Here is a 25,108-nt window from a genome sequence, read left to right on the forward strand (position 1 = left end):
ATTAAACAGTGGATTAACCACTAAATTATTTTCTGTAGGAATACTTTACATCACTTTAATAAATTAAGCCTAATACAGTTTGGAGAATAACTTGCAACATTCGACTTGTATGCACATTTACTAATAGGAGACAATTAAGGTGAAGAATTGTTGCTTTCCTGGTTTACTCTACGGTCCTGTAAAACAAAATGGCGTTATTGACGTTGAATTTTGATTAATGCGGGGTTAAGACAAACAATTAAACGTTTACACAACACAAAGTTAAGTACCTACCGTAAAGTCTTATTCTAAACCCCCCATCAGACACCAATTAACCAAAACAAAAACAAATTATTTATTTAAAAGCAACAAATGCATGCAAGAAACGAATTAGGCGGCGCAAACAGTTCCTAACTCGTCCGATACGTACACGATGCGCATGGTGTTGGTGAAACCGGAGCCCTGTTTCCAGCCGGTGATCACTATGACCGGATCGCTTGATTTGATGAATCCCTTCGATTTCCCGAAGGTGATGCCGCAGTTAACGCGCGCGTCCACGTCCTGCAGCCAATCGTCCAGACGATTCTCTGTAAACTTTCTAGTTAACCTTAAACTTAAGACAAGTAAATAACACTTACGCTCATACACCACAGGCAATACGGCCCTGTAAAGATGGGCCTGTCTAGCAGTTCGGGCGTTTCTAGTCACGGCAATGATGGGACACCTGGGTCTGTATTTGGAAATCAAGTGGGCGGAACGACCAGAAGTGGTGATAACAATAATGGCGGCCGCCAAACTTTTCGTAGACGCCTCGACAGCTGCTATGGCAACGGTGTGAGCCACGTCAATTGGCGGTGTTGCCTTTTAATCAACAATATTTTTAATGAAAAAAAAAAAAATTTAATCAGTACTAACCTGAACAGACAAATCGATAAATAGGCGACGATGCCAGATTGCAGCCTCGGCTTCCTTACAAATAAGGGCCATAGTGTCGACACATTCTAATGGATAGTCTCCTTTGGCAGTTTCCCCTGACAACATGACGCAATCAGCTCCATCCAATATGGCGTTAGCCACATCGGACGACTCAGCCCTAGTTGGTCGGGGTTTTTTTACCTACACAATTGAATTAAGAGAAAAATCAACGAAAAACAATGCTACTTACCATAGATTCCAGCATTTGAGTGGCGCATATAACGGGTTTTCCCGCCCTATTACACCTGGCGATCATCTGTTTCTGAGCCAGAAACACCTTTTCCGTGGGAATTTCAATACCCAAATCGCCTCTTGCCACCATAATACCGTCAGAAGCTTCGATAATTTCATCCAAATTGGCCATTCCTGCATTTCAAATATGATGACGTAGTCGTCAACTTGAGTGCTTTGTACTATACCTTGTTGGTTTTCAATTTTGGAGATAATAAGGATGTGCTTTCCTTGTTCGCCTAAAATACCGCGAATTTCGGTCAGCGCGGCTCCGTTACGAATAAACGAAGCGAAAACCATATCCACTCCCTGGTCGACGCCGAATTGCAGGTCGGACTTGTCCTTTTCGGACACGGCGGGTAAATCGACCGGTACTCCCGGTAAATTAACTCCTACACAACCCAAAAACCCGTGGAAAAAACGTTTTTGACACGTGTCAACTGATCACTGACCTTTACGACTGCCCAGCGTGCCGCCATTTTCGATGGTGCACGTCAAAAACGAACCTTGAATTTGATTGACCACAAGGGAAATCAGACCGTCGTCTACGTAAATCCTGTTCCCCACTTTAACCACTTTCTGGATATTGTCGTAGTCGACGAACACGGTGTCTTTGTTTCCTTTTTCAGCGTACGCCTTATCGGTGGTCAGTTTGATGGTGTCCCCCTTTTTTAGCTCGACTTCCGCGGAACCACCCTAAATTTAGTTGTTTAAAAAAAAACTGGTTTCTAGTGGTTAAATTTTGAAAGATAACTAAAATCACAATGACATCTGTCATTTATCGAGAAAAAAAAATGACAATTGACATATTATTGTTTTTTGACAAAACAGTGTTGCCATATGTAAATAACTAAACTCACCCCTTCCAACAGTCCAGTCCTGATTTCGGGTCCTTTGGTGTCCAAAGCAATGGCCAAAGGATAGGTGGTGCCAATTTTCTTGCTGTAATTGGCCACCGCCTGCCTGATATTCTTAATAGTTTCAGCGTGGTACTCGTGCGAACCGTGGGAGAAATTGAGACGAGCCACGTTCATGCCCACTTCCATCATTTGTTCCAAAACGGCCGGATCTCTGGACGCCGGCCCGATGGTGCAAATGATGCCGCTCAATCGGACAAAGGACGCCCTGGAATGGATGTCCAACGCGCATACATGCTCCAGCTGAGTGTTGGTCTCGGCCGCTTGCAATTGGAAGGGCAACACGTTGGCGCTCATCTAAAACCAGAACAATTCTCACTCAAATACCCAACAGAATTTGTGAAGAAAAAAAGGCAAGCAAACATAAAAAAAAAAACAAAATAGTGAGGGGCCTAGAGAATATCCAAACCTCTGGGTTTACGTTAGTGACACGGTCATTGGTCGTAGTCCAAACCATACTTCTGACAAACAAACTCCAAAACCGTCGCTTTCTAATTGGCTGTAGTGTCCAAAAACCGACTTTATTTCTACCTACAACGTGAAAAAGTCCCAACATTCAGTGTCAGCCCGGACAATTTTCGCGTAACTGAACATTTTTCTAGCAACACAAAACGCTTCCGTCAACCAACTATAAATAAACTTGGCGAAATGGTAAATGGTTATAATTAGACGGAAATTTTTCTGCCAAGAAATTAAATAAAAGTGAGGTTAATTTGTTGTGGTGATTTATTCACTGACCAAAATGGGGAAAACGTTCTGGAAAGTACATAAGCTGATATTAAATGCCTAAACTGCACAAGAGCACTCACAGTGACGTTAGTCTTCAATAAATGCAATGTTGCCAACAGTCAGTTTGTGATTGGTCAAAAATAGTAGCAAGCTGACTGAAAGCTGCTGTTTTTGACCAAGCAGGAACTACAGACTGCTTCTGCACAACAACAAATACAATTACACAACTTACTGTAAACTGAATGACTCATGAAAACAGTACTTTACAGGAAATAATTCAAGGACCACAAAATGATTGGCTAATGTTACTTTTTTCACAACTTTTACTTACCACCTTTCCAGACTGAAGTAAAAAACACTTGGAAATGATAAAATACTGAGTGTATTTTGACAATTATTATTATTAGCATGACATTGATTGAAAACCATTTTGCATGGCATGCCTTGTTATTAGATTATTAGTTTCCTACATGTAAATTTCCGGACGTTGTGATTGGTCATAAAAAAGCAGCTGTCAGTTGACTGCACATTTTTTGACCAATCACAAACTAGGAACAGGGTGATTTAGGCAAATTATAAACTTGTACAACGGTTATTAGGTTATTTAACCCTGTTTTACCACTTGAACAACGTTGAAAACTATTGCAAGTACTGGATATCTATCAATTTGATAATTTAAGTGGCTGATAACAGCCTCAACAGCTTCGGGGTGTCGTCCAAATCAAAAGGGAAAAAAATCGATATTTACCTTGTACTTTACACTGGAAACAGCTGAAACTTTACGAGTACCAACCCTTAAAGCTGGATATGTTTAAAATAATTCCGGTATAAGCCGATTTACTACACAAAATCCACGAAAATGCGGAGATGATAAAGGTTAAATGAAGGTGAACGCCGGCCAGGTGACACTGACGTTTATAGTTCCGGGTGCAGGGTTGCCACGTTAGTATGCATTAATTATTTCTAGTTAAATTTAAATCAATAGAAATATGAAGGGAAACTGAACAGTAACCATAATCAAACATACCTTCTGTGCTTTACTATAATCACTGTGTCGTTCCACCGCCTTCATGTTGCTAACCAAACCAAAATTACACAAAAAAAAAATGGGTTCCACGTTCAATATTCCACAGACTACACGGTTTCTTGTGGTGCGAGTAATTTTTCCATACTGACAAAAAAATCTGTATCTCTGGTCTGTTATCCGTCCTTAACTTAACATTGAAAGGTCGCGTGCGATAACCATTTTGTTGTCATCTTCAGTGTCTTAGAGATAAAACCAATCGTGCTTCTTAATGACAGACGCGTGTGTTTTCAAAAAATTACAGTTTGTAGTTCAATCAACAATCCAAAAAAATATTGGCTGAGAACAGTGACAACATTGCAAAAGCGATGGCGAGGACTGTAAAACAGAGTGAGAGTTGAGTCATGTGACACTGTAGGTCACTTTAACTAGTACAGTCACGTGATAACTATCCGCTACTGGTCTCTCTATTAAAACTTCGTGTGTTTACCTTTCTGTTGATAGGTTATGTGGTGATTTGTATTTTTTTAATTATTTGTATTAAATTCATCGTAAAACTTGTAACAAGTTATTAAAGGATTAAATCTCGTGAAATCGCAAGCAAAAAAACAAGTTTTGAAGGTAAGCCCTTAAATCCAGGACAATAAATTAGTAATTTAAGTGTTAAGTAGGGCTGGTATATCACCATTTAGTCAGGTATTATGTGGTTTTACTGTAACTGATATTTATTGAAAATTGCCCTCCCTAACTGTACAAACAACCTCAAGCAAAGCCAAGATAAGATAATATTATTTACAACAGCAAATCATTGTAGAGGACTGTTGTGTCCCATCAGAATCAACTAAAATGCCAGCCAAGTCAACCACAAACCTACTAAAACAGCTGCGGGCAGCGATGCAGGGCCAAAAAGAGCCCCTATCGGCCTATATTGTACCCTCAGCCGATGCCCACAATGGGGAGTATTTAGCGAAATGCGACGAGTATCGAGGCTTTATAACTGGGTTCAATGGCAGCGCCGGTACTGCCGTGGTAACCAATCAGGACGCCTGTCTGTGGACTGATGGACGGTACTATTTACAGGCCACAGAACAAATGGATGGGAACTGGACGCTGATGAAAGAAGGTGATCCAACTACTCCAAAAAGAGGTGAGATAGACAGTCATGTGATCATTTGAAGTTAATTGGTTTTAAAAAAGGTCAATGGTTGGTGAAAACCCTCCCGACCGGATCCAGAGTGGGTGTGGATCCCAAACTGATCACCACTGAACAGTTTGTGCCGTTACGTAAAGAACTGGAAACGGTCGGTCACAAACTGATTCCGATCAGTCAAAACCTGATCGAGTTACTCTGGACCGATCGGCCTAAACGTCCTTTAAACCCTGTTAAACCACTCCCGGTTAAATTCACCGGGAAAACGGTGAAAACCAAGCTGAACGAGGTGGTTTCCGCGATGAAAGATCGTAAAGCTGATTATTTAGTACTGACAGCACTTGATCAGGTGGCCTGGTTTCTTAATTTGCGCGGTTCAGACATTGACTACAACCCCGTGGTTTTTTCCTACGTAATCGTTTCTGTCAACTCGACTTTTACATTGTTTCTGGACCCTCAACAAGCCACAGACGAGGTTACCGAACATTTGAAAAATGAGACTGGTGACGTGTTCCGTATTGAACCGTACAGCAAAATCGAGGAGGCTTTAAAAGAGATTTGTTTAGAACTGAATGGGTTTGTGTGGTTTAGTGAGTTTTCCAGTTACGCCCTCACTTCCATCATCCCTAACGAGCACCTTTTGTTGACTGACACCACTCCGGTGGAGTTGATGAAAGCTGTCAAAAACTCGACAGAAGTGAGTGGAATGAAAAACGCCCACTTAAAAGATGCGGTGGCGTTGTGCTGTTACTTTGCTTGGTTGGAACAAAACGTGGCTTCTGGTACAGTCACCGAAGTGTCCGGAGCTGAAAAACTGCACCAGTTTAGACAAACCCAAGCGGATTTCATGGGGGACAGTTTTGCCACCATTAGCTCCGTAGGACCGCACGGGGCAATCATCCATTACCAACCTAGCCAGGAGACTGACGTCACAATTACCACAAGCCAGTTGTACTTGTGTGATTCGGGGGCGCAGTACAGAGATGGCACCACTGACGTGACGCGCACCGTACACTTTGGCACCCCAATCGACTACGAAAAACAGTGCTACACTAGAGTGTTGAAAGGACAGTTGAAACTAGCCTCCAGGATTTTTCCCACCAAAATTAAGGGCAACCATCTTGACTCGTTTGCCAGGGAATTTTTGTGGGACGTCGGACTGGATTATGCCCACGGCACCGGACATGGAATCGGTCACTATCTAAACGTCCACGAAGGTCCTATGGGCATATCGTGGCGTCCGATGAATCAAGACCCCGGCCTCGAGGCTAACATGTTTGTGTCCAACGAGCCTGGTTACTACGAGGACGGCAAGTTTGGCATTCGAATCGAAGATATCGTTCAAATCGTACCAGCCAGTCCGCCTTATAATTTCAATAATCGCGGATATTTAACTTTTGAAACTGTCACTCTAGTACCAAAATCCATTAATTTGATCGATGTTGCCATGTTGACTGACGCTGAAATTAACCAGTTGAATCGCTACCATCAGCAGTGCAGGGAGGTAATTGGACCATTGCTGGACAAGCAAGGCTATAAAGAGGCTAAGGCCTGGTTGGTGAAGGAGACTGTACCCTTATCTAAATCCTAGTGTTTTAATATATTACTGTCTTTTTACAAATTAGTGTGTTTGTTTTATTTAGCTGTCACAAAGTCGGCAGGTCGTTGAAGCCTTACACTGCATGACCTTTCCATTTTATTGTATACAGCTTAGTGGTTTTCTGTGCATGCATAACCTCAAAACTGTCACTGTAGTAAACAACAAATAATAAACAAACTTGAGACAGAATTATTACCTTTTTCTGACTGCAATACTATGGCAGTCATGCCCTTAAACTCAAAATCCTTAATTCTAGGTAAGTACCATTAGTATCAGAAAAAACTTCGGTTATTTCAGTGTGTTTTAAGTGAGCGAGGATCATGCCTTTGTGACCCCCGTTAAACTGGTCAAAACCGTGGACGATATGCAAAAATGGGACAAGTCTGAAGCCTATTTCGTAAGTTACACACCGCATAACCCCCCCAACAGTCACTGAGTTACTCTTTTATAGGAGTATTTAGGGTTTATATTTGCAATAAATGACTCCATCAAGGGTGTTAGCAATTCCAAAGGGAGTGAACAGGCTTCAGACAACGTACACAAGTTGGTTGCTATGTTGGACACGTTAAGTCAATGGGTGGACGAAATCCCACCAATACAGCAACCCCAGAGATTTGGCAATTCAGCTTTTAAGACTTGGTATAATCGTTTAAAAGAGGTTAGGAATTATTTGAGTGACCTAGTCAAATTACGTCATTAAAATTTAAGGAGGCCATTGAACAACTGCAAAAAGTCCTGCCCAGCGACATCTACCGTGCCATACCAGAAATAATGGTGTACTTGGAAGAGGGTTTTGGAAATGCCACCAGAATTGACTACGGCACTGGACACGAAATTTCGTTCATCATGTTTTTGTGTTGTTTATTTAAAATTGGTTTCCTAGTGGACACTGATTTTGCAGCCGCTGCTTGTAAAGTATTTGTCAGGTTAGACAAGTGTTTTACCAGTGTTGCCAGTGTTAACGATTTGTATTGCAGTTACCTTAATTTAGTGCGAAAACTGCAACAAACCTACCGTATGGAACCTGCCGGTAGTCACGGAGTGTGGAGCTTGGACGATTACCAATTCGTACCGTTCATTTGGGGCAGTTCACAATTAATCAGTTGAGTGTTACAGCAAAACTTGCCACCCTGTATATTATATTCTCATATTCTAGACCATCCACGAATCGAACCGTCCATGTTTTTGAAACAAGACATAGTGAACAACTTTTCCGAGGATTACATGTTTCTCAGCTGCATCAAATACATCAATCAGGTGAAATCGGGCCCGTTTGCCGAACACTCCAACCAGCTGTGGAGCATCAGTGGCGTGCCCACCTGGTCGAAAATCAACGCCGGTTTGATTAAAATGTACAAAGCGGAAGTGTTGTCCAAGTTTCCACTAGTGCAGCATATAGTGTTTGGATCGTTGTTCACTTTACAACCGGCCGATCACGGGGCTAGCGTTCGTAGGCCCAAACCGGTCGAAAGTGTCCGGTCGGCCAGTCAGCCACCCAAGGAACCGGCCAGTAATTCGCAAGGCACTGTCACCTCTTAAAAAAACTGTTTAAGTGATTACTGAGTTGTTAAATTATTTTTTTGTCTGTTTAAGAATTGCAATAAAGTATTTAAACTTTTTCTTGACAATTGGTGCAGGAGCCCATATGCAAAGATTATATAAAAAAGAAAAACGAATTCTAAGAGAACAAAAATGTTCAGAATTACTGTCTGCATCTATTCGACTAGGTTTACACCAGTTTCTTATCTATAAAGCTGTGTAGACGCGGTCACTTCTCTTCAAGCCATACTATCTGATTTAAGGTGGTTTTCTTTTGAATTTTTGAACACCCTGTATATGTTTAATCATCCTGTGCTTTGCAAGAGGTGAAAGAGCAGTTAAAGACGCACGTTTCGAGTTATTTACAGTCACCAAAACCCCAAAAATGGCAAGGATACAACATTTTCAAAATTTTGATGCAAATTTTCAAAAAAAGTCGAATATTTCAAAGAAGGTTAAAGTGATTACTGAGTTGTTAAATGATTTTTTTGCTATTTAAGAATTGCAATAAAGTATTTAAACTTTTTCTTGACAATTGGTGGAGGAGCCCATATGCAAAGATAGTACCAATTATATAAAAAAGAAAAAGAAATTCTAAGAGAACAAAAATGTTCAGAATTAGTGTCTGCATCCATTCGACTAGGTTTACACCAGTTTCTTATCTATAAAGCTGTGTAGACGCGGTCACTTCTCTTCAAGCCATACTATCTGATTTAAGGTGGTTTTCTTTTGAATTTTTGAACACCCTGTATATGTTTAATCATCCTGTGCCTTGCAAGAGGTGAAAGAGCAGTTAAAGACGCACGTTTCGAGATATTTACAGTCACCAAAATCCCAAAAATGGCAAAGATACAAATTTTTCAAAATTTTGATGCAAATTTTCAAAAAAAGTCGAATATTTCGAAAAAAGTTAAAGTGATTACTGAGTTGTTAAATGATTTTTTTGCTATTTAAGAATTGCAATAAAGTATTTAAACTTTTTCTTGACAATTGGTGGAGGAGCCTTTCATATGCAAATTGATAGTACCAACTTTACGAAAAAAAAAAAAAATATTTCTAAGAGAACAAAAATGTTCAGAATTACTGTCTGCATCTATTCGACTAGGTTTACACCAGTTTCTTATTCGTAAAACTGTGTAAACGCGGCTACTTCTCGTCAAGCCATACTATCTGATTTAAGGTGTTTTCTTTTGAATTTTTGCACACCCTGTATATGTTTAATCATCCTGTGCCTTGCAAGTGGTGAAAGAGCAGTTAAAGACGCACGTTTCGAGTTATTTACAGTCACCAAAACCCCAAAAATGGCAAAGATACAAAATTTTCAAAAAAAGTCGAATATTTCGAAATAGGTTAAAGTGATTACTGAGTTGTTAAATTATTTTTTGTCTGTTCAAGAATTGTGTATTGCAATAAAGTATTTAAACTTTTTCTTGACAATTGGTGGAGGAGATATGCAAATTAACAGTACCAACTTTACAAAAAAAAAATAAAAATTTCTAAGAGAACAAAAGTGTTCAGAATTACTGTCTGCATCCATTCAACTAGGTTTACACCAGTTTCTTCTATTTACAGTCACCAAAACCCCAAAAATGGCAGAGATGCAAAATTTTGATGCAAATTTTCAAAAAAGTTAAATATTTCCGAAAAGGTTAAAGTTTGCAAGAAACCAAAAGTGTTCTGAATGACTTTCTGCACTTCAGAACGTTTAACCGCTTTCTTGACAATTGGTGGATGAATTGGATGAGGAAGAGAAATTTCAATTCAAACTGCAATATATTTAATTTTAGAATACTGAAATAATAATAATAAATTAATGAATGACACTATAAAAATTATTCGAACCATTTACTTGCTAAAAGCTAGTGAGATCCGGTGTAAACACACTTGTAAGGAACTTTGTAGCTTTATATAAAGAATAATTATAATAGGAACTAAATAAAGCGTCCTCGTATGTACTGAAGAGTTCTAACGTTGCCACTAATTATAAAAGCACTGTCAACATCCTTCAAATCACCAGACTGTACATTTTGCAACACTGTATCCAAATAACTATCCGGAAGTTTACTCTGGCTGGTTTGTTTCTCTTTGAGTGGCACTATCCGACACTTGGTCCCTACGCAGGTGATGTTACTCGCATCGTTACTGTCGCCCAAGTAAACGGTCCCGTTTATTCCAGTGTACCGTATCGATCCAGGACACTTGTCCACTTCCACGGTACAATTGTTACCGATCACATCGATTGTTCCCGCGTTCACCGCAACTTTCAGCAAACAATTGTTGCCGATCACAGCGATACGGCACCGGTTCAGGTCAAAGTCCAGATGAAGGTTGCTGCCGACGAAACGTCGTTTCTGTGGAGTTGTAGCGTCCAGTACCGGGACCACCATCGTGTCGTCGTGCTTTTTGAATGAATGAAACGCCAGCGTACCGAACCGCGTCATAAATACACTCCACGATACGGTGTTTACCCTTTGTGGGGAATTACCTGATTTATTTGTGATTACAACCGAAAATTGTTTGATCAGGATGAGATCAATTATTTATTTAAGATTGGAGAAAAAATGACAGCTCACGTGACACTGTCAAATGCAATAACGCCCTCCAGTGGAGAACTCATGTAAAAACGCAAATTGATGACGCAACAACTGACACCAATCCTTGAACTCTCCCGTATTGGCGCCCCCTTAAACACCTCGTCGTTCCCGTTTCCACCCTCCATCCATCGACATGTAAAACGATCTGATATAATAGTGCAAATCTTTCTTATAACTACCCTTGTAAATCTCCTACTGGATTTATATAGCTTAATGGATAGTGACTATTGAACAATTATTGCTGTGTAACAGTTTTCTAGACTGGATTTATTGGTTGTTCCTCTAGTTTAGACACTTTTATACTTCAATGGTAATTGACTGAAAACGCCCACTCGGTGTGGGTGTATAGCGTTTCCCCCATCGAGGCTAAATAGTTAAGGGAGGCGGCACAGCACCCCCTTCAAAGCTGTTTCGTTTGAACCTGAATAACTGCTTTATTTGACTGACACGATAGAGACTTTTATATGTCAATGGACAGCTAATTAATTTGACGTCCAAGGCCAAGTAGAGTTGCAATGAAATCTCAACTGATGGTGACGTCAAGGTTATTGTTAATATAATACATGATGTGAATTACCCTGATGACGGATAAGACAACATTTTGAGCTGTTTTCCGTGATAAAAACGACATGGCGGATTTACTGGCTTAATTTATTTCCAGGAAAATCAAGCGTTTTACTGGGAATCCCGGTGTTTAATAAAACACCCGCCAATATAAGCAAATATTGAATTTTTGACGTTGGTTCCATCGATATAACTAGGCAAACCACAGGAAAGTAGACCCAAAGACGATTTTTAAGAAAAATCTTCATACATTCTACTTTCTCTAACAAACTATACGGGATAAACGCTTTATTGAAACATTTATTTGATGTCAACACACCCAACCATAATGAATTAAACGTTAATGCGCCATCTATACAATAAAAAGTGTAAACTAAAACAGATTCCCACTCTATACGGTTTAATTAATAAAAAGCAGTGGTAATTGTGAACAACTCAGTACTATCAGTTTACTACAGATGGCAATCGAGTCGATACGCCGGCCCAGTACTATTATTTGCATCTGTCATTATTATTATCCAATATGGCCGTTGTTGATATGTAAATTATTGTGACAAATGTCACAAAACTATTAATTTATTAGTTTTTAATAAACAAAACAACATAACTGTTAACTAAACCAGCCAAAATGAATAATGAGGGTTATTTTAACCAAATATGAGGGTGGAAAGTAGTCTGACGTAAGCAATTTCTTGACCTCGCCAACCTGACTAACACACATGGTAGAACATCACGTGTTTCCTCCTATTTAGCTTTAATTCAATGTTTGCAGTGATTACAGCCTGGATGACGCATCCAGTCAGTTTTATTAATAAGTCAATTTTAAAATTAAAACATTCCTACAGGACTGAAATACTTTTCCGATGAAAATCACCGCTGGTTTAGTGTACAATGCTCTCGAATTGCGATCGGTTTATTTTCGAACCGCCTGCAGAGAGTACTTTCACACGTTTTGTTCTAAATTTAACTTAAAGTATTTTTGGGATTTTTATGGTGCCTTTAGAAATTCCAGGCTTGCAAGGAAACAAGAAAAAAAACTGTCTCCTAACACGGTTATTAATTAGCCTGGTTGCTTCCGTTTAACAGTACATTTCAGACAATATACAGTGATTTGCGCAGCGACCTAACGGTCCCCTTTTAATGGAATATCTGAAGATGTAAAGGCGATTGCCCATTGGGTCAACCGTGGTAAAATACTCTTAAAATTACAGGGTGTCTGCTATGTACAACTGCAATTACTTACAGTAAGTTGGAATAACACGTTAATCAATGCTTGAGACACTAGAAACAGTACAAAATGCACTATTTTTCACTTGAAAACCGGAAAAAATTCAAAACAACAACACGTCATTTTGTTTGAGGTTATGCAGGAAAAGGTTGGCAGCTGTCAAAACCGAAAAAGTTGAAATTAATGTCATGTGACCCTGTTTAACATAAGCAACGCTACTGTCACGTGTGACAATTTTTGAATTTAATACAGTTAATATTTTAGTAATTACGTTGGTTTTGTTGTATAAAACGAACTGTCATCAAAATTATCCGATTAGTAGCGCCATCTGGGCTAAGGAGCACATATTTATAAATTCAACACAACAAAGCATATAAAGAGTCGGTAGCAGAACATTCGTAACCGAATGAAATTGTACATTTATTACCAGTTTGCCTTGAGTGAGCTCAACTGTTAACAATGCAGACAGGCCAGTACTTTTGGATTTTTTTTTGTTAGTTTGGTTTGGTAAATGACAGTTGACAGTACTCTCAAAATTCAATGAATTCAATTCTTAATGCACCTGGATTGAATACGATTTTTTTTCAATAATTGACTCCCTGTATATAAACTACAATGGAACCCGAGGCGCGAAGGTGACCATGCAGAACCGTTTTCAAATAAGAAAAAAACTGTTAAAACCAGATAGACGAACGTTTGCTGACCTCGCCAACACCGGCCATTCCTGATTATTACACCGCTCGTATGCACACGCCAATTTTATTATTCGTCTCAAGACTGTGCAATGTACACGGTGTTGTTCGCTTGTAACAAAACAGAGTAGTCTGTAGTAAAACTATTTTCATTTGTTCTTGCATTAACCGTTCATTTCGAGATCTAACGGATCTGTAATAACCTTTCGTTGACCCGCTAAGACACATAACCATCCATGCCTACTTTGTGGTACTCGTCGCTTAAAATTGTTTTCAGCCTCCCCGCTCACCGGATTTGACCCTTGCCGTTGAAGAATGCCGTCACAACCGTCTATTTTCGGGCTGGTTGACGTCAGTTTCTTTGTTCACACAATTCCCCTACCCTCTCTCTTTCCTATTTTTGTCTTTATTCAGGTTATAACATACGCAGTGAGTCGGTATTGATTAGGATATACGGGGGTGGTTTCATCCCTACATATTACTAGAGAAATTTAAATTGTAGTTTTATCATTGATTGTTGTACTGTACTGTAGAGGGCGCCCAGATTATTGCTATTTATATCAATAGTGACGTTGATAGTCATGTGGTTTGTATGAGTCTGAACAAGATAAATGCATTTTCAGTGCAATAACGCCCTAATAACTGTCAAAATAACCAACTTATGTCATTCAGTGTGAACTAGATTACTGTGGCAAAACTGGTTGTCAAACTTTGATTGACATTTGACAGATGTGCATACAAATGGCCTAAAAAGGTTACAAAGCAAAATCCGTGTCGAATCAAATCGAATAAATCTGACATCACCGCCAGAATTAAATACCTTCAGGGGAACGTTTTCGATACGTCGCAAAACATTCAACGGATCGCACCGATAATCTTATAGAGTCGGGGCGGCCATGGAAGGTCGCGCTCCGGTACGATCGTAGTGACCTGGGCGCACGCGCAACGCCGCCAGATTTCCCATTCCAGTGTAAATATTTGCCGTGTAGTAAGTAGTATTATTACCGACGACCTTCGATTTTAGCTTGGGAATAATAAAGGCGACGATACGTATCAGGAGCGTGCACGTTGCCAAGTTTCTTTCAATGTTGTTCAAAAAATGGTTGCCACCGGTTAAATGGCAACACTGGTACCTAGTAAACAGACAGTCGGTTTTATTTGATAATATAATTGCATTAGTACTAAAGTACGATTTTTCTGGTTGGAATAAACGTGCAATTCGAAACGTCGCCAAACACCATCAGGATTACTCACAAAACGAGTCCAGTCTTGTCTGGGTTGATGAGTCAATGGCACGTGCAACGTGGGCGACAGATGGATCGAGCAATCTTTGCCATGACGTCATCGTTGACGATGAGAGGGTTCGACCCTAAATAGCCCTCCACGGTTTTCTTGTACGTTCTCGGAAATCAGTGGTGTGGGACCGGTTTCACCCATTGTCTTTTGTTATGTATATCCGCCACACAGATTGGCGTAATAAAACGTTTTTAAAACGGCCATATTTGCGTAAATCACAGCCTACTGTTGCTAGTTTGTGATTGACTGTTTTGTTGGCCACAAACTGTCACTGTCAATGTCAGATATGACAATATGTCAATATTTGCACACACATTGAAATGACAGTTGATATAAATAAATTAAAAAATATAGTGTGGTCACGTGACAAACTTATATTGATGACAGTCAGTAAACGAATTAATCGGTCCGTATCGAAGCAACAGAACCTTCGCAGGTAAAAAAGTTTTTTTACGTGGCTGTCTGCGTTTTTTTTAAAAGTATTTTCATACTTCCGGCCCTCGAACATCCGGTCGTTTTCGAGCCGGATACGATTCCTCGTCTAGTCGATCTATTTTGATCCTTTCGAATGGAATTCGGCCTTTTTTGTGGCCACGCCACTGTGGCGCGCATTAGTTGCGGTTGCCTAACTAGGTGGCGTTGGCGTGCGAGTGAGAGAAAAATTACTAAAGTTAGCGCGCGCATACCCATCGACGGGACAAGTTTAAAGACCTTTACTTGGTTCTGTCTGATTTTATCGCGGATGACGATTATTTGGCAAAGCCCCATTTTTCGCGGGAACGCGGAAAATGACGGATTTTACACACGGCCCGCCAATTGTTTGTGATTCATTCTCGCACTACTTTTGACACACCGTAGCCCTCTTAATTAAACTCCAATCAGTTTCATTCAAACGTCATTCCAAAGAGCATAGAAAACACTACAAAACGAGCCCAAACGCGTCTCTCTATCTCTGCACGTTTCCGAGATATTAAACAAACTCAAAAACACTATAAAATTAAACTAAACCATTCGTTTTATTTTGAGTGGTGTCACAAAAGTCAAAACTGCCTCTTGGCAGTTGACAGGTGACAATCTCGGTTTTCAATACCAGACAGTTTCCGAGCTTTATGATATGTTATTTGACATATAACATCACGTGACGATTGGCATTTTCGCCTCTGAGGTGTCACGTGACTGTTTCGGTAAATAGTTTTTTTAATATCACGTGACTGAATTGTCCCAATAACCTAAAATCGAAATTTACATAGAAGCTGTACGAATCACGGTTTAGAAGAACCTTCTTGCAGTATTTGAGTCTGGATGTGTGTTATTTTGACAGCTGTCTAGCTAGATAATCTTCTAGAACCACGTGACAACTGTCACAAAAAACAATCAAAATGTGCTTGAAAAAAATCAGAGTTTAGGATAGTTTGCTTACAGTATTGTCAAATCTAGTCTAAACTGTTTTCAACAGCAAATAACTCAATTATTTGACTAGTTTACTATACAGAGTGTGCAAAAATACGCTTTAAAATGATTGTGAGTTGTATTAAATACTGTCTAATCATACCTACAAAACTAATTAGTCAAGAATGCTTACTCATCATGGTAATGAATCATTTTTATCATAGTAAAGCACACAAACACAATAGAAAGGTCGATTAACGATTATTACTACTAAAAACAGACTTTTTGGGAGTAATCGATAATGATTAGCCGAATCGAAGTGTTGTGTAATTTTGATCAACGCAAGATGAGTCACCCTGTATTGTCATAGGGGTATGATTCAATTCCCCTTCTTGTTTAATCCTGTATTAAGGTCCTTAAAGTCGAAATTTACCTGAAACACACATCCCTACTCTAATGGAAAATTCCAGTAAACTGGACATAGGAGATAAGCAAAAATAGACCTTAAAACACAATTGCGTTATTAATAGACCTTGAGTGGTAATCCATGGACCTGTTAACCTTCCCCAAAAAAACGAGTCGACCTTATATGCATCGTAATAAAAATGAAATTATTTCGTTCTTCTTTATACCTCTATGGGACGATTAGACCGGTCACGCTTTCCACTCTTGTCAATCTACAAAATTATTATTAAACGAACAATACAATGCACCGGCCTCGCCTTTCACTCTGCCCTGACCAATCAGGGTCGAGAATATTTAGTTCAAATTTCTAATGCTTTAGTTGCGTACTGCATCTCTCTCTCTTTCAGTTATTATCGCAAATTTTACTCGATTTATGCAGGTCATGTTAAAATACTATTGCAATTAGGGTCTCGTGTGTCACATCCAGGTGCACGAAGATTGAATTCAATGTCCTGTCAAAGCTGTAACATTTTGACTCATCAACAAATATGGCAAAAGTGTGTCTGTCAAACTAGAGAGTTTTTGACGCCCTCTAGTGGCCAAACCAAAATCGATATACCTTTGGAAAGTCCATTGCTTATTCAGAGGTGTAATAACCAAAATATGATTCCCTAAAATGTGTCACGATAACCACCATAAGGAAGTCAGGTTGACTCTGGGCAATTTCGGTATCACCACCGTATGACGTCACGCGATAAAAAGTTGATGACCTCATGAAGGCAAACAATTTATGCAGTTGTCGTCCTGTTTGAAATATTTCGAGTCGATATCAAAGTAGGCCCAGTCAAGGGCAGAGCTCGTTCGAATTAGTCACCCAGGAAATTATTTGTGTAGAAGGCCGAATCAATTCATTACATGGTTGTCATTGATGGCTGATTGACAACTGACAGTTGACACTCTAACAGCCCAAAAGAGAGAGTTGAAACGATTACGTAAATTGGCGCCAATCGGGTCACAGAATTTTCTACTAAACGCGAAGACAAAACGAGCTTTACGGTTATCCACCTACACGCGTTCTCGAGCATGTCCCAATAAGGTGAAACAGCCTTTATACGGCCATGATAGTTTAGACTGGATTTACTGTCTTTTATAACTCAAAAATTCTTAAAACAATCGAGATTTGTTTGTCCTCCAGGAGATTAATTAATGGCCGCTGGAGGACACTTTTGGATGACGCTTCAGCTAAACTACAATAACACTCCAAAAAAGAGTTTAATAATAATTACAACCGAGCGACAGGATAATAAAACGGAAATCGTTTAATTGTCTAACCTTCAACCATTGATTTTCACAATCAATGAGATAACGTTATTTTTAGTTATGATTTTATCGTATCGACACTTTTGGAAAACTACACTCACTGTACACCCTCTGTATATGGTTTGTTACGCAGATCAAGACAAGGTCGGTCGGTATTTGTCACGTGACCAGTCCCATCGGACTGCGGGTACAATTTTAAGCTTAAAACCGATCTGAACCTGTTTTTTTGGTCGATGGGAAGTACCCGGCTACCAGTCTTATTTACTACCAGTCAGTCAATGTTCAATTTTTACTTTAGCAGTGATAATGGGATCAGTAAAAAAGGATCAAGGGTCGTAAACTTGACTCGACAACTAACCAAACAGTTGATAAGCTCCAGTGTGTGTATTATTTTGTTCCAGTTTTAGAAAATTTCATAAACATTTGTATTGGCTTTTTACTGAGGTTTGGCAACACTGTTTTTTATTCAAATGTCACTTGATGGATACACGTCACTACCATTATTAAGCTCAAAATAAACAAATATAACGGACAAACTAGGTTTTAACGCAAATTACAAACACTGGCAACATTGTACGAACTAGGGATGGGAAAACAACGGGTTTAAACTTGTCTGAGATGTCGACTTGAAGCTGTCAAAGTCACGTGGCCCCAAGTAATGCATGCGAATTTAATAAAACAGTCACGTGATCTAAAAAAATTCAATTTGCAATTGTAAAAGTTCATTCATGTGATAAAACAATTGATAGTTTAAATAATAGTCAAAAAAAAATGCACCCACTGTGATCAAACCCAACCTAATCCAGTGTAATACAATAATGTGCATCGCACGAGCCCATCCCTAGTACGAACGGAAGAAAAATGACAGAAGACAGTTAGAAGCCGGTAATCTTAACCTCAAATTTATGTTTATATGTAGTGTTTGTCCAAGTGTTTAAATTCTCTTTTTTTGTGATTATAAACGTTTTGGTGGATGTTATTTGATAGAGGTGAGAGAAGAGAGGGAATTTTGTGTATGGTGGAGACGAAAAAATGGATGAAAATCGCAGATAATGGTACAAGTATGGACAAGACAGTTTTGGGCAAACAGACAGAAAGGAAGATCAACTGAAGGGCTAAAGCAAATTGTTAAAAGTTAAGAAATTGAAGGAAACTGAATAAGGTGAGCTATATCCCTAATGCAACGTTTACATGTGCAGTATTTTTGTAAATTGCAACATTGTTTTTGATTGGTAAAAAAAGCAGTCAACTGCACATTTAGACTTGCTATTAGATGTGGTCGTTGACGTAATCGCGAAAGGACTTTCACTTGAAAATTTTCTATTCTTCTGCCTACTTACGAACCGATTTTTTTGCATACGTCGCCTTAATTAATTGCCCACTTGCATAGAAACGGTTTTAATTACTTTCAAAGCGTTTCACATATACTAGCAAAAAAACGAATTTTTGTCCGCGTTAATGTAGGTAAGTATTGACAGTTGACAGTTTGCGACAACGGCCATGTTTGTTCCGCCGATCACTCGATTCAAACAATTGCATCATTTTACACTGACCTTGTTGCCCTGACGATTTCACATCTAGTATTCTCTGACGTGAGAGAGAGAGAGAGAAAAAAATGATTACTCAATCGGTTTTTTGGATTTTTCTACTCAACAAAGTGTGTACGAAATCCCGTTCGAACAAGGACGAAACCTCCCGCTTCCGGATTATTTTGTGGTTAGTGCACGTCACTGTTCAAAGTGAAAGTGAACCGATTCTCGTTCGTTCATGTTGCAATAGGAGAAACGTTTACAACAAAAGCTCTTTATAAGAGTTACACGTTGAATTTAACAAATGTCACGTGATCTGTCAAGTAGGGAAAATCAAGTTGGCCTCGTATACTTTTGGAAATCCTGGTAGGCCTAGTAAAGCATATACAGGGTGTCCCATTTAAAACGTAATAATGAAGCTGTTACCGACTAATGTTTTTTGTTCTCTCTCTCTCTCTCTCGGCTAAAAACGTTAATAATTATATTCTTGTCGGTTCTGGAGCCTTAATGCAAATCGAGGTTGGCTCTGTTGTAACCGTCTTGCGTAACGGCCATCGATTGTAAAAGACCTGTTCGCGACGTACAGAAAAAAATGTGTTTGTGAAAGGATTAAAGGTTTTTCAGTAATCAGGAAAGGCGTGGTCGCCATTTTGTGCGACTAACCCCAAAAAAAAAAAGAGATCGCGACAGGTGCCCCCAACACCTGCACTGAAGATGGCAGACGCTCGTGAACAGGTGAAAATGCAACCCTGGCCGCTCGTAATCTACATAAACCGTCCAGACGTCAAAAGTAAAAACCAATTTTGATTGTCACAAACGTCAATTGATTGACAAGTAAAATGTTGTAGGGCACTACGATCTAAATTCCTTTAAAACAAACCTGCTACTGCAATGGATTTTAAATAGTGAAACGTAACCAATATGAAGCTAAAATAGACCTTATATACAGTATGATTCAAAATTCATTGCAGGACAGTGTTCTGCGTTCAAACTGATTCAAAAAGTGTGTTGTTTTTTTCAGGTGTCAGTGGTAACGTAATTTATCAAAGCTGACTTGATTCTGTTGGATTGGTTATAAATAAGGAGGCGGCTGGTCATTGACGTTGAGTGACAGCCGTAAGCAAAGGAAACCAACGTTGCCAAATTGCCATGGTTTTAATAATGGAATTTCAGAGGTGAGTGGCAAGCTGCGCATTTCGCGGTTTTTCAGGTCAGATTGAAACGGAGCGTCGCGCGCCGCTCTTCGTTCCTCTTTAATACGAATTAGACAAAGAAAAATGTCGGGGCGAGGCCCGTTGTGCATTTACGAACCTCTTGAGCACCGGGCAACGGTAGAAAATATGGTTCGTTGGGTCGTTGAACCATCGACGAACGCTGAACCGATCACCAGATCGTCGCGCATATACACTTGCTACCGACGCGACCTCTTGTTAAAACCAACTCACTGAGAAAAGGGGCATTAAACACCTTTTGATTATCTTCTCTCTCTCTTTAGGACTTCCAGAGTTAGGAATGGAAGAAACTGACTAGGAATGTGCCATTTCTTAAAATCATCCCAACTACTCAAATCTCACAAACTGCTATAAAGCACAGTCTAAACCACTCGAGGGATTAAAAGGTCCAAGTGAAAAGCAGGTATAGCAAAACCACCCCCCTTAACACACAATCCGACAACATTATCGATCGGGAAGAGCGGGAACAATGGGGACCCGAAAACTTCCCCCATTTAATCCGTGCCCTCGCCCTCTTTTTGCCCCCCTCCTCCCACGTTTATGGGGTGAGATTTCTTTGGGGGGGGGGGATGATTGATCAATCCCTCTTATGTTGCTTTGTTATCAAATTGAAACTTATGTAGAGGGTGGGGAAAGGTTAATTCACAGATTTTGTTAATGCTGTTTATTATTGTGTAATTGATGGTATTATACCACGTTAAAATGTCCCTAACCTCAATTAGTAATTTAGATACTAAAGTTACAGAAAATACAAAAAACTGTCTGTACTACAGGGTGATTGATTGAATTTTTCACTTAAGCAAGTATTTCTGTCTGGTTTTTCTTTGAAAGTAGTTCATATTAGTTTTGTGTGGTTTGGGACATCCTGTATATTATTGGACTATCTAGAAATAAAGTAGACACAAACGTCAACGTTTTAAATCCCATCAAGTAGGCCTGGAATTTGACTTTGAATTTTCACTGCCAGAAAGAACAGTCAAGAACAAAATCGCTGGTAAAACCCACTTGAAATGAGAAAATTACTGTTTTGAAGCCCATTTTTGGAATCTTCATTCGATTTCCTATCCGACCATTATAACTAGAGTCAGAGATGTAAAATTTCCGGAAAATTATGGAAATTTTTCATCAGATGCGTTTATGGTAAAAATTCCAGACCTCTAACCTGAAACCTTAATGAGGTATTGAGCAAAAAACGAGAGTCAACTTTGACGCCCTCTAGCGTCGAAATGGGGCAACTTAGCCGTGCCTGCTCAACGTCACGTGATAGCCCCGTTCATTACCTTTCTTTTGATTAACAGTGGTTTTATACAGGGTGTTTCAAATAAGCGAGTTATGGACGATTTTCTGGAAAAGTGCACCAAAATTTCGCTCAAATTGGAAATTTCTGCTTTCGAGGAGGTCGGTCAAAGTATCTAGAGCAAAAACAATTGAATATCGATACAAACATTTTACATCAAGTATGGAATAGAAAATTATAAGTTTGGTTTGTTGCTCAAATTTGGTACACCCTGTATACTGATGGATTATCTAGGAATAAAGTATATGCAAATATCTACAAGATTATAGACGTATTTGGTTTTTTTTTTTTAAATTAACATTAAACAAGATACAGGGATGTTAAAAATTTAATGTATCACTCTGTAAACTACTCCATTGTATTGTCAATAATTCGGTTATTTTGATAATTATAGGGTGGTTCAACAAACAGACGAAGGGGGCCGGCAAAATTCATTTGTGTCACATGATTATTTTTAAACATTGTCGGGTTTCCCCGACATGGTCATTAACAAACCAAAATTGACCGTACAACAAATGACGTCACTCAGAAAAAACCTAGAATCAGTGACGTTATCATGATTAGTCAAGGTCGGTCCAGATGGCGGTGATCCCTAAAAATCCCACAAACGTCGAGCGGCGTATTGTTGATCACGTACGTATGGAAATGACGTCAGCGTGAGTCCACAGTTCGGGCGTTTTAATTATCGTTCAGGCAGTTGTTGGCGTTTATTCCAACAACAAAAAAACAACCGTAAGTTTTATATCAAAATTTATTGTTTTTCAAATATACGCAATAATATTACAATGTAATATTTACATGAATAAGCCCCTAAAACGGAGCTAACAATTTTACCTAGAAAATAACCTATTTATGTATAATATTATATAGTATGTACACAAAAAGGGTGTGCGACCCCTGAACGTTCCCAGTCAACCCCCTACAAAAAGTTATAGCAGTTCTCACGGCTAAATACAACCGGATCTACCTGCTCAGGTACACAAAATATGGAATGTAGTACTAATCCGGTCAAATTTGTAGGGGATTGGAACGTTCTAACAAACAACAGTAATAACATGTTTCACTATCACAAGAATTGACCTCCGTCCTTTACAAAGGAACGATTTTGAATCGTTGTTGCGTTTTGGGCACGAAATTATTACACAGTCATGGCGAGAAATGGCCGTTGTTGTATACTATCGGGACAGTCTTTCGCTTGGGCGGAACACAAATCTGGCGTGGACACCGACCTGTTGAGTTTGTCGCCGCCCATACTAAAACTAAAAATCGACACCAACGAAGTAATCCTGTCAATTTCCATTGCAGAGCCTGGTACGTTGGAGGTGGTTGCAGTGGTTTTCTGCGCCTCCTCCACCTCCTTACTCACTATATCCGACAGTAACGTGGCGTCATCCAGAAACACTGAGTCATCACTACTACAAGAACTGTCACTGTCACTACTACTACTACTACTATCGTCATACGAGTCTCTTTTGCATTTTTTTGGTAGAATAGACTGGACGGCCTCTTCAGTCTCCCATTCAGCTACCGCCCTCCTTCTCTTCAGGTTGCTGCGCTCCTTGAGCACGTTGGAAGTTTTATCCAAATCCAGGTAAGTCAGTTCGCTACTGCCAGGCGGGTGGTTTTCCTTATCCGGTTGACTGTCACCGCATCTAGCGCAAGACGGTAGAAAATCAGCATTGACGTCACTCTCACTAGACGAGCTCTCCGGCACCTGAAGGTCCAAACCGGCTTCCTCAGCGGTGAGGCCCACCAGCACCTCCTCAGCCACTGGCGGACGTTGCTGGATCGGAACCGGGGGATGGTAGTGCACCATATTGTAGGCCTCCTCCATGAAGATGTAGCGCGCTTTTTGCAGTACAGTCGCCACCAGTAAGTTTTTATGCAAACTAACGCCACCGCGATGCGAACGGGATTGGGCGATTTTCGTAAGGGAGATCCCGATCAGCCTTTGCGCCTCGCTGGCCATTGTCAGCACCAAAATTGAAAATAAACTACACAATAAAAACGGGACCGAAAAACCACTCTCCTCCACCAAACTCGACGCGTAAACGAATGCAGACGAACGCTACTGCTGACATCTACTTATAGACTACGGTCGTGACGTCACAACCTACTTTCAACGTGTGTCGTTCACCAATGAACGACGGCCTTGCCGGCTATACTCGAATCCGACCGAATGTGGGCGACAGCAACAGGGAACGCTGAGTTGTTAATGCACAGGGTGGTCCAATCATCATCAAAACTCATTAATTTTATTTCAAAGTCAAAAATACAGGGTGTTAAACGTCAAAGTTGTCAATTACTTTTACAAGCATTGTCAGTAAACACCCTATAAGCTACGCCCCTACCATTATATAATAGAGAAGGTTTTTGGTATATGTTTGAACTAACAAGAATGACTTTACATTGTTATTAATATTTGCTGTCAAATTTGCGTAAATCTCAGTGGCAGGTGGGTAACACAAACGTATTTTGGTGTCAGTGTTTACTAGAGTGTTTACAGTGTCTATCTTGTTTTATCTCATTCTGACAAAACAAGATGGCCTATGTTACTACACCTTAAAACTCAGGTTAATACTTTCGCCAAAATATGTACGCCTAAACTAGGAATAATGCTGCAATTTACGCAAATCATGTAAACTTACCTTCAAGGCATTTCATTCTTATAAATGTTTGGATTGCACCAGCCAACTTTACAATAAGTTTTTCCCGGTAAAACCGTACAGCAGCACCGAACCAGTTACACTCACGTGATCGTGGCACTTTAAGGAACATTTTAACCTAATTTTTTGGTACCGAAAACGCGTTTTAACCGTGAAATTGAGGAGGGAAACATGAAACGACGCGAACCTGTACAGTGATAAACTAAACAACATGGCTGATGGCCGCCGCTAGGGCTGGGGCGGTTTGACATTGACAACTCAGATACACTGATCGATATTATTGATTTTCAAGCTGTAAATGGGTGAGTTAATGATATTTTTTTAATAAAAACCACGCAAACAAACCTCGGATAATAGCAAACGTTTTAAATTAAAAAATCTAGGGTGATATTTTACTGTCGTCAAACAACTGTCATTGTCATTTTCCGAAGGCCAGTGATGCAACGTTGCCGTTGTTAAAAACTAAGCTCCTTTGTTATCTGTACTCCTCACGTGACTTATTAAGACTATTACCAATTATTTGAACATAACTACGACCACCCTGTAGGTACGCTACATACGTAAACGGGTCGGACGGGACGAAATAACCTTTATTGGCCGGTGCACCAGCGCTCATTGAAACGGAAGTCGCGTATATAGAAAAAAAAAACGCTGGCGTCGTCGACGCACGCAGATGCCTCCGGAATGCTCTTTGTCCGATAAGATGTCTTGGGTTGTGACTAATCTAGACAATAGACGCCACTACAGTTAGT

The 25,108-nt window shown here is 39.8% G+C and overlaps 4 protein-coding genes and 2 long non-coding RNA genes across 7 annotated transcripts; 4 read left to right on the top strand and 2 right to left on the bottom strand.

Annotated features, from left to right (window-relative positions):
- Nucleotides 1-99: 99 nt before the first annotated feature.
- Nucleotides 100-24,369, bottom strand: LOC145737442 (pyruvate kinase-like). Its single transcript, XM_081992135.1, has 9 exons — nt 24,339-24,369; nt 2,512-2,633; nt 2,046-2,399; nt 1,638-1,881; nt 1,374-1,577; nt 1,145-1,320; nt 895-1,095; nt 618-840; nt 100-566 (listed from the first exon to the last, which is right to left on the bottom strand). Exons 1-9 carry the CDS (start codon nt 24,352-24,354, stop codon nt 370-372), a joined length of 1,737 nt encoding a protein of 578 aa, XP_081848261.1. The 5' UTR covers nt 24,355-24,369; the 3' UTR covers nt 100-369.
- On the top strand, nt 4,316-6,626 carry LOC145737443 (xaa-Pro aminopeptidase 1-like). Of its 2 annotated transcripts, none has more exons than XM_081992136.1 (3): nt 4,316-4,476; nt 4,670-5,002; nt 5,053-6,626. In XM_081992136.1, exons 2-3 carry the CDS (start codon nt 4,702-4,704, stop codon nt 6,594-6,596), a joined length of 1,845 nt encoding a protein of 614 aa, XP_081848262.1. In that variant the 5' UTR covers nt 4,316-4,476; nt 4,670-4,701; the 3' UTR covers nt 6,597-6,626. The 2 variants fall into 2 exon arrangements, with proteins under 2 accessions (XP_081848262.1, XP_081848263.1); XM_081992137.1 differs by having other exon boundaries at nt 4,330-4,476; nt 4,657-5,002.
- On the top strand, nt 6,707-8,223 carry LOC145737455 (serine/threonine-protein phosphatase 2A activator-like). The gene is made up of 6 exons (XM_081992154.1): nt 6,707-6,861; nt 6,914-7,002; nt 7,057-7,263; nt 7,314-7,531; nt 7,583-7,707; nt 7,762-8,223. Exons 1-6 carry the CDS (start codon nt 6,822-6,824, stop codon nt 8,142-8,144), a joined length of 1,062 nt encoding a protein of 353 aa, XP_081848280.1. The 5' UTR covers nt 6,707-6,821; the 3' UTR covers nt 8,145-8,223.
- On the top strand, nt 14,072-14,719 carry LOC145737756 (uncharacterized). The gene is made up of 2 exons (XR_014180466.1): nt 14,072-14,192; nt 14,247-14,719. It is a non-coding gene; the product is annotated as an uncharacterized LOC145737756 (long non-coding RNA).
- Nucleotides 17,959-21,974, top strand: LOC145737472 (uncharacterized). The gene is made up of 3 exons (XR_014180391.1): nt 17,959-18,794; nt 20,183-20,336; nt 20,657-21,974. It is a non-coding gene; the product is annotated as an uncharacterized LOC145737472 (long non-coding RNA).
- Nucleotides 22,426-23,931, bottom strand: LOC145737458 (uncharacterized). Its single transcript, XM_081992157.1, has one exon. It carries the CDS (start codon nt 23,657-23,659, stop codon nt 22,829-22,831), a length of 831 nt encoding a protein of 276 aa, XP_081848283.1. The 5' UTR covers nt 23,660-23,931; the 3' UTR covers nt 22,426-22,828.
- Nucleotides 24,370-25,108: the final 739 nt, after the last annotated feature.

Source organism: Ips typographus, linkage group LG14, assembly GCF_016097725.1.
Source record: "Ips typographus isolate SLU linkage group LG14, UJ_Ityp_2.0, whole genome shotgun sequence".
Classification (NCBI taxonomy): domain Eukaryota; kingdom Metazoa; phylum Arthropoda; class Insecta; order Coleoptera; family Curculionidae; genus Ips; species Ips typographus.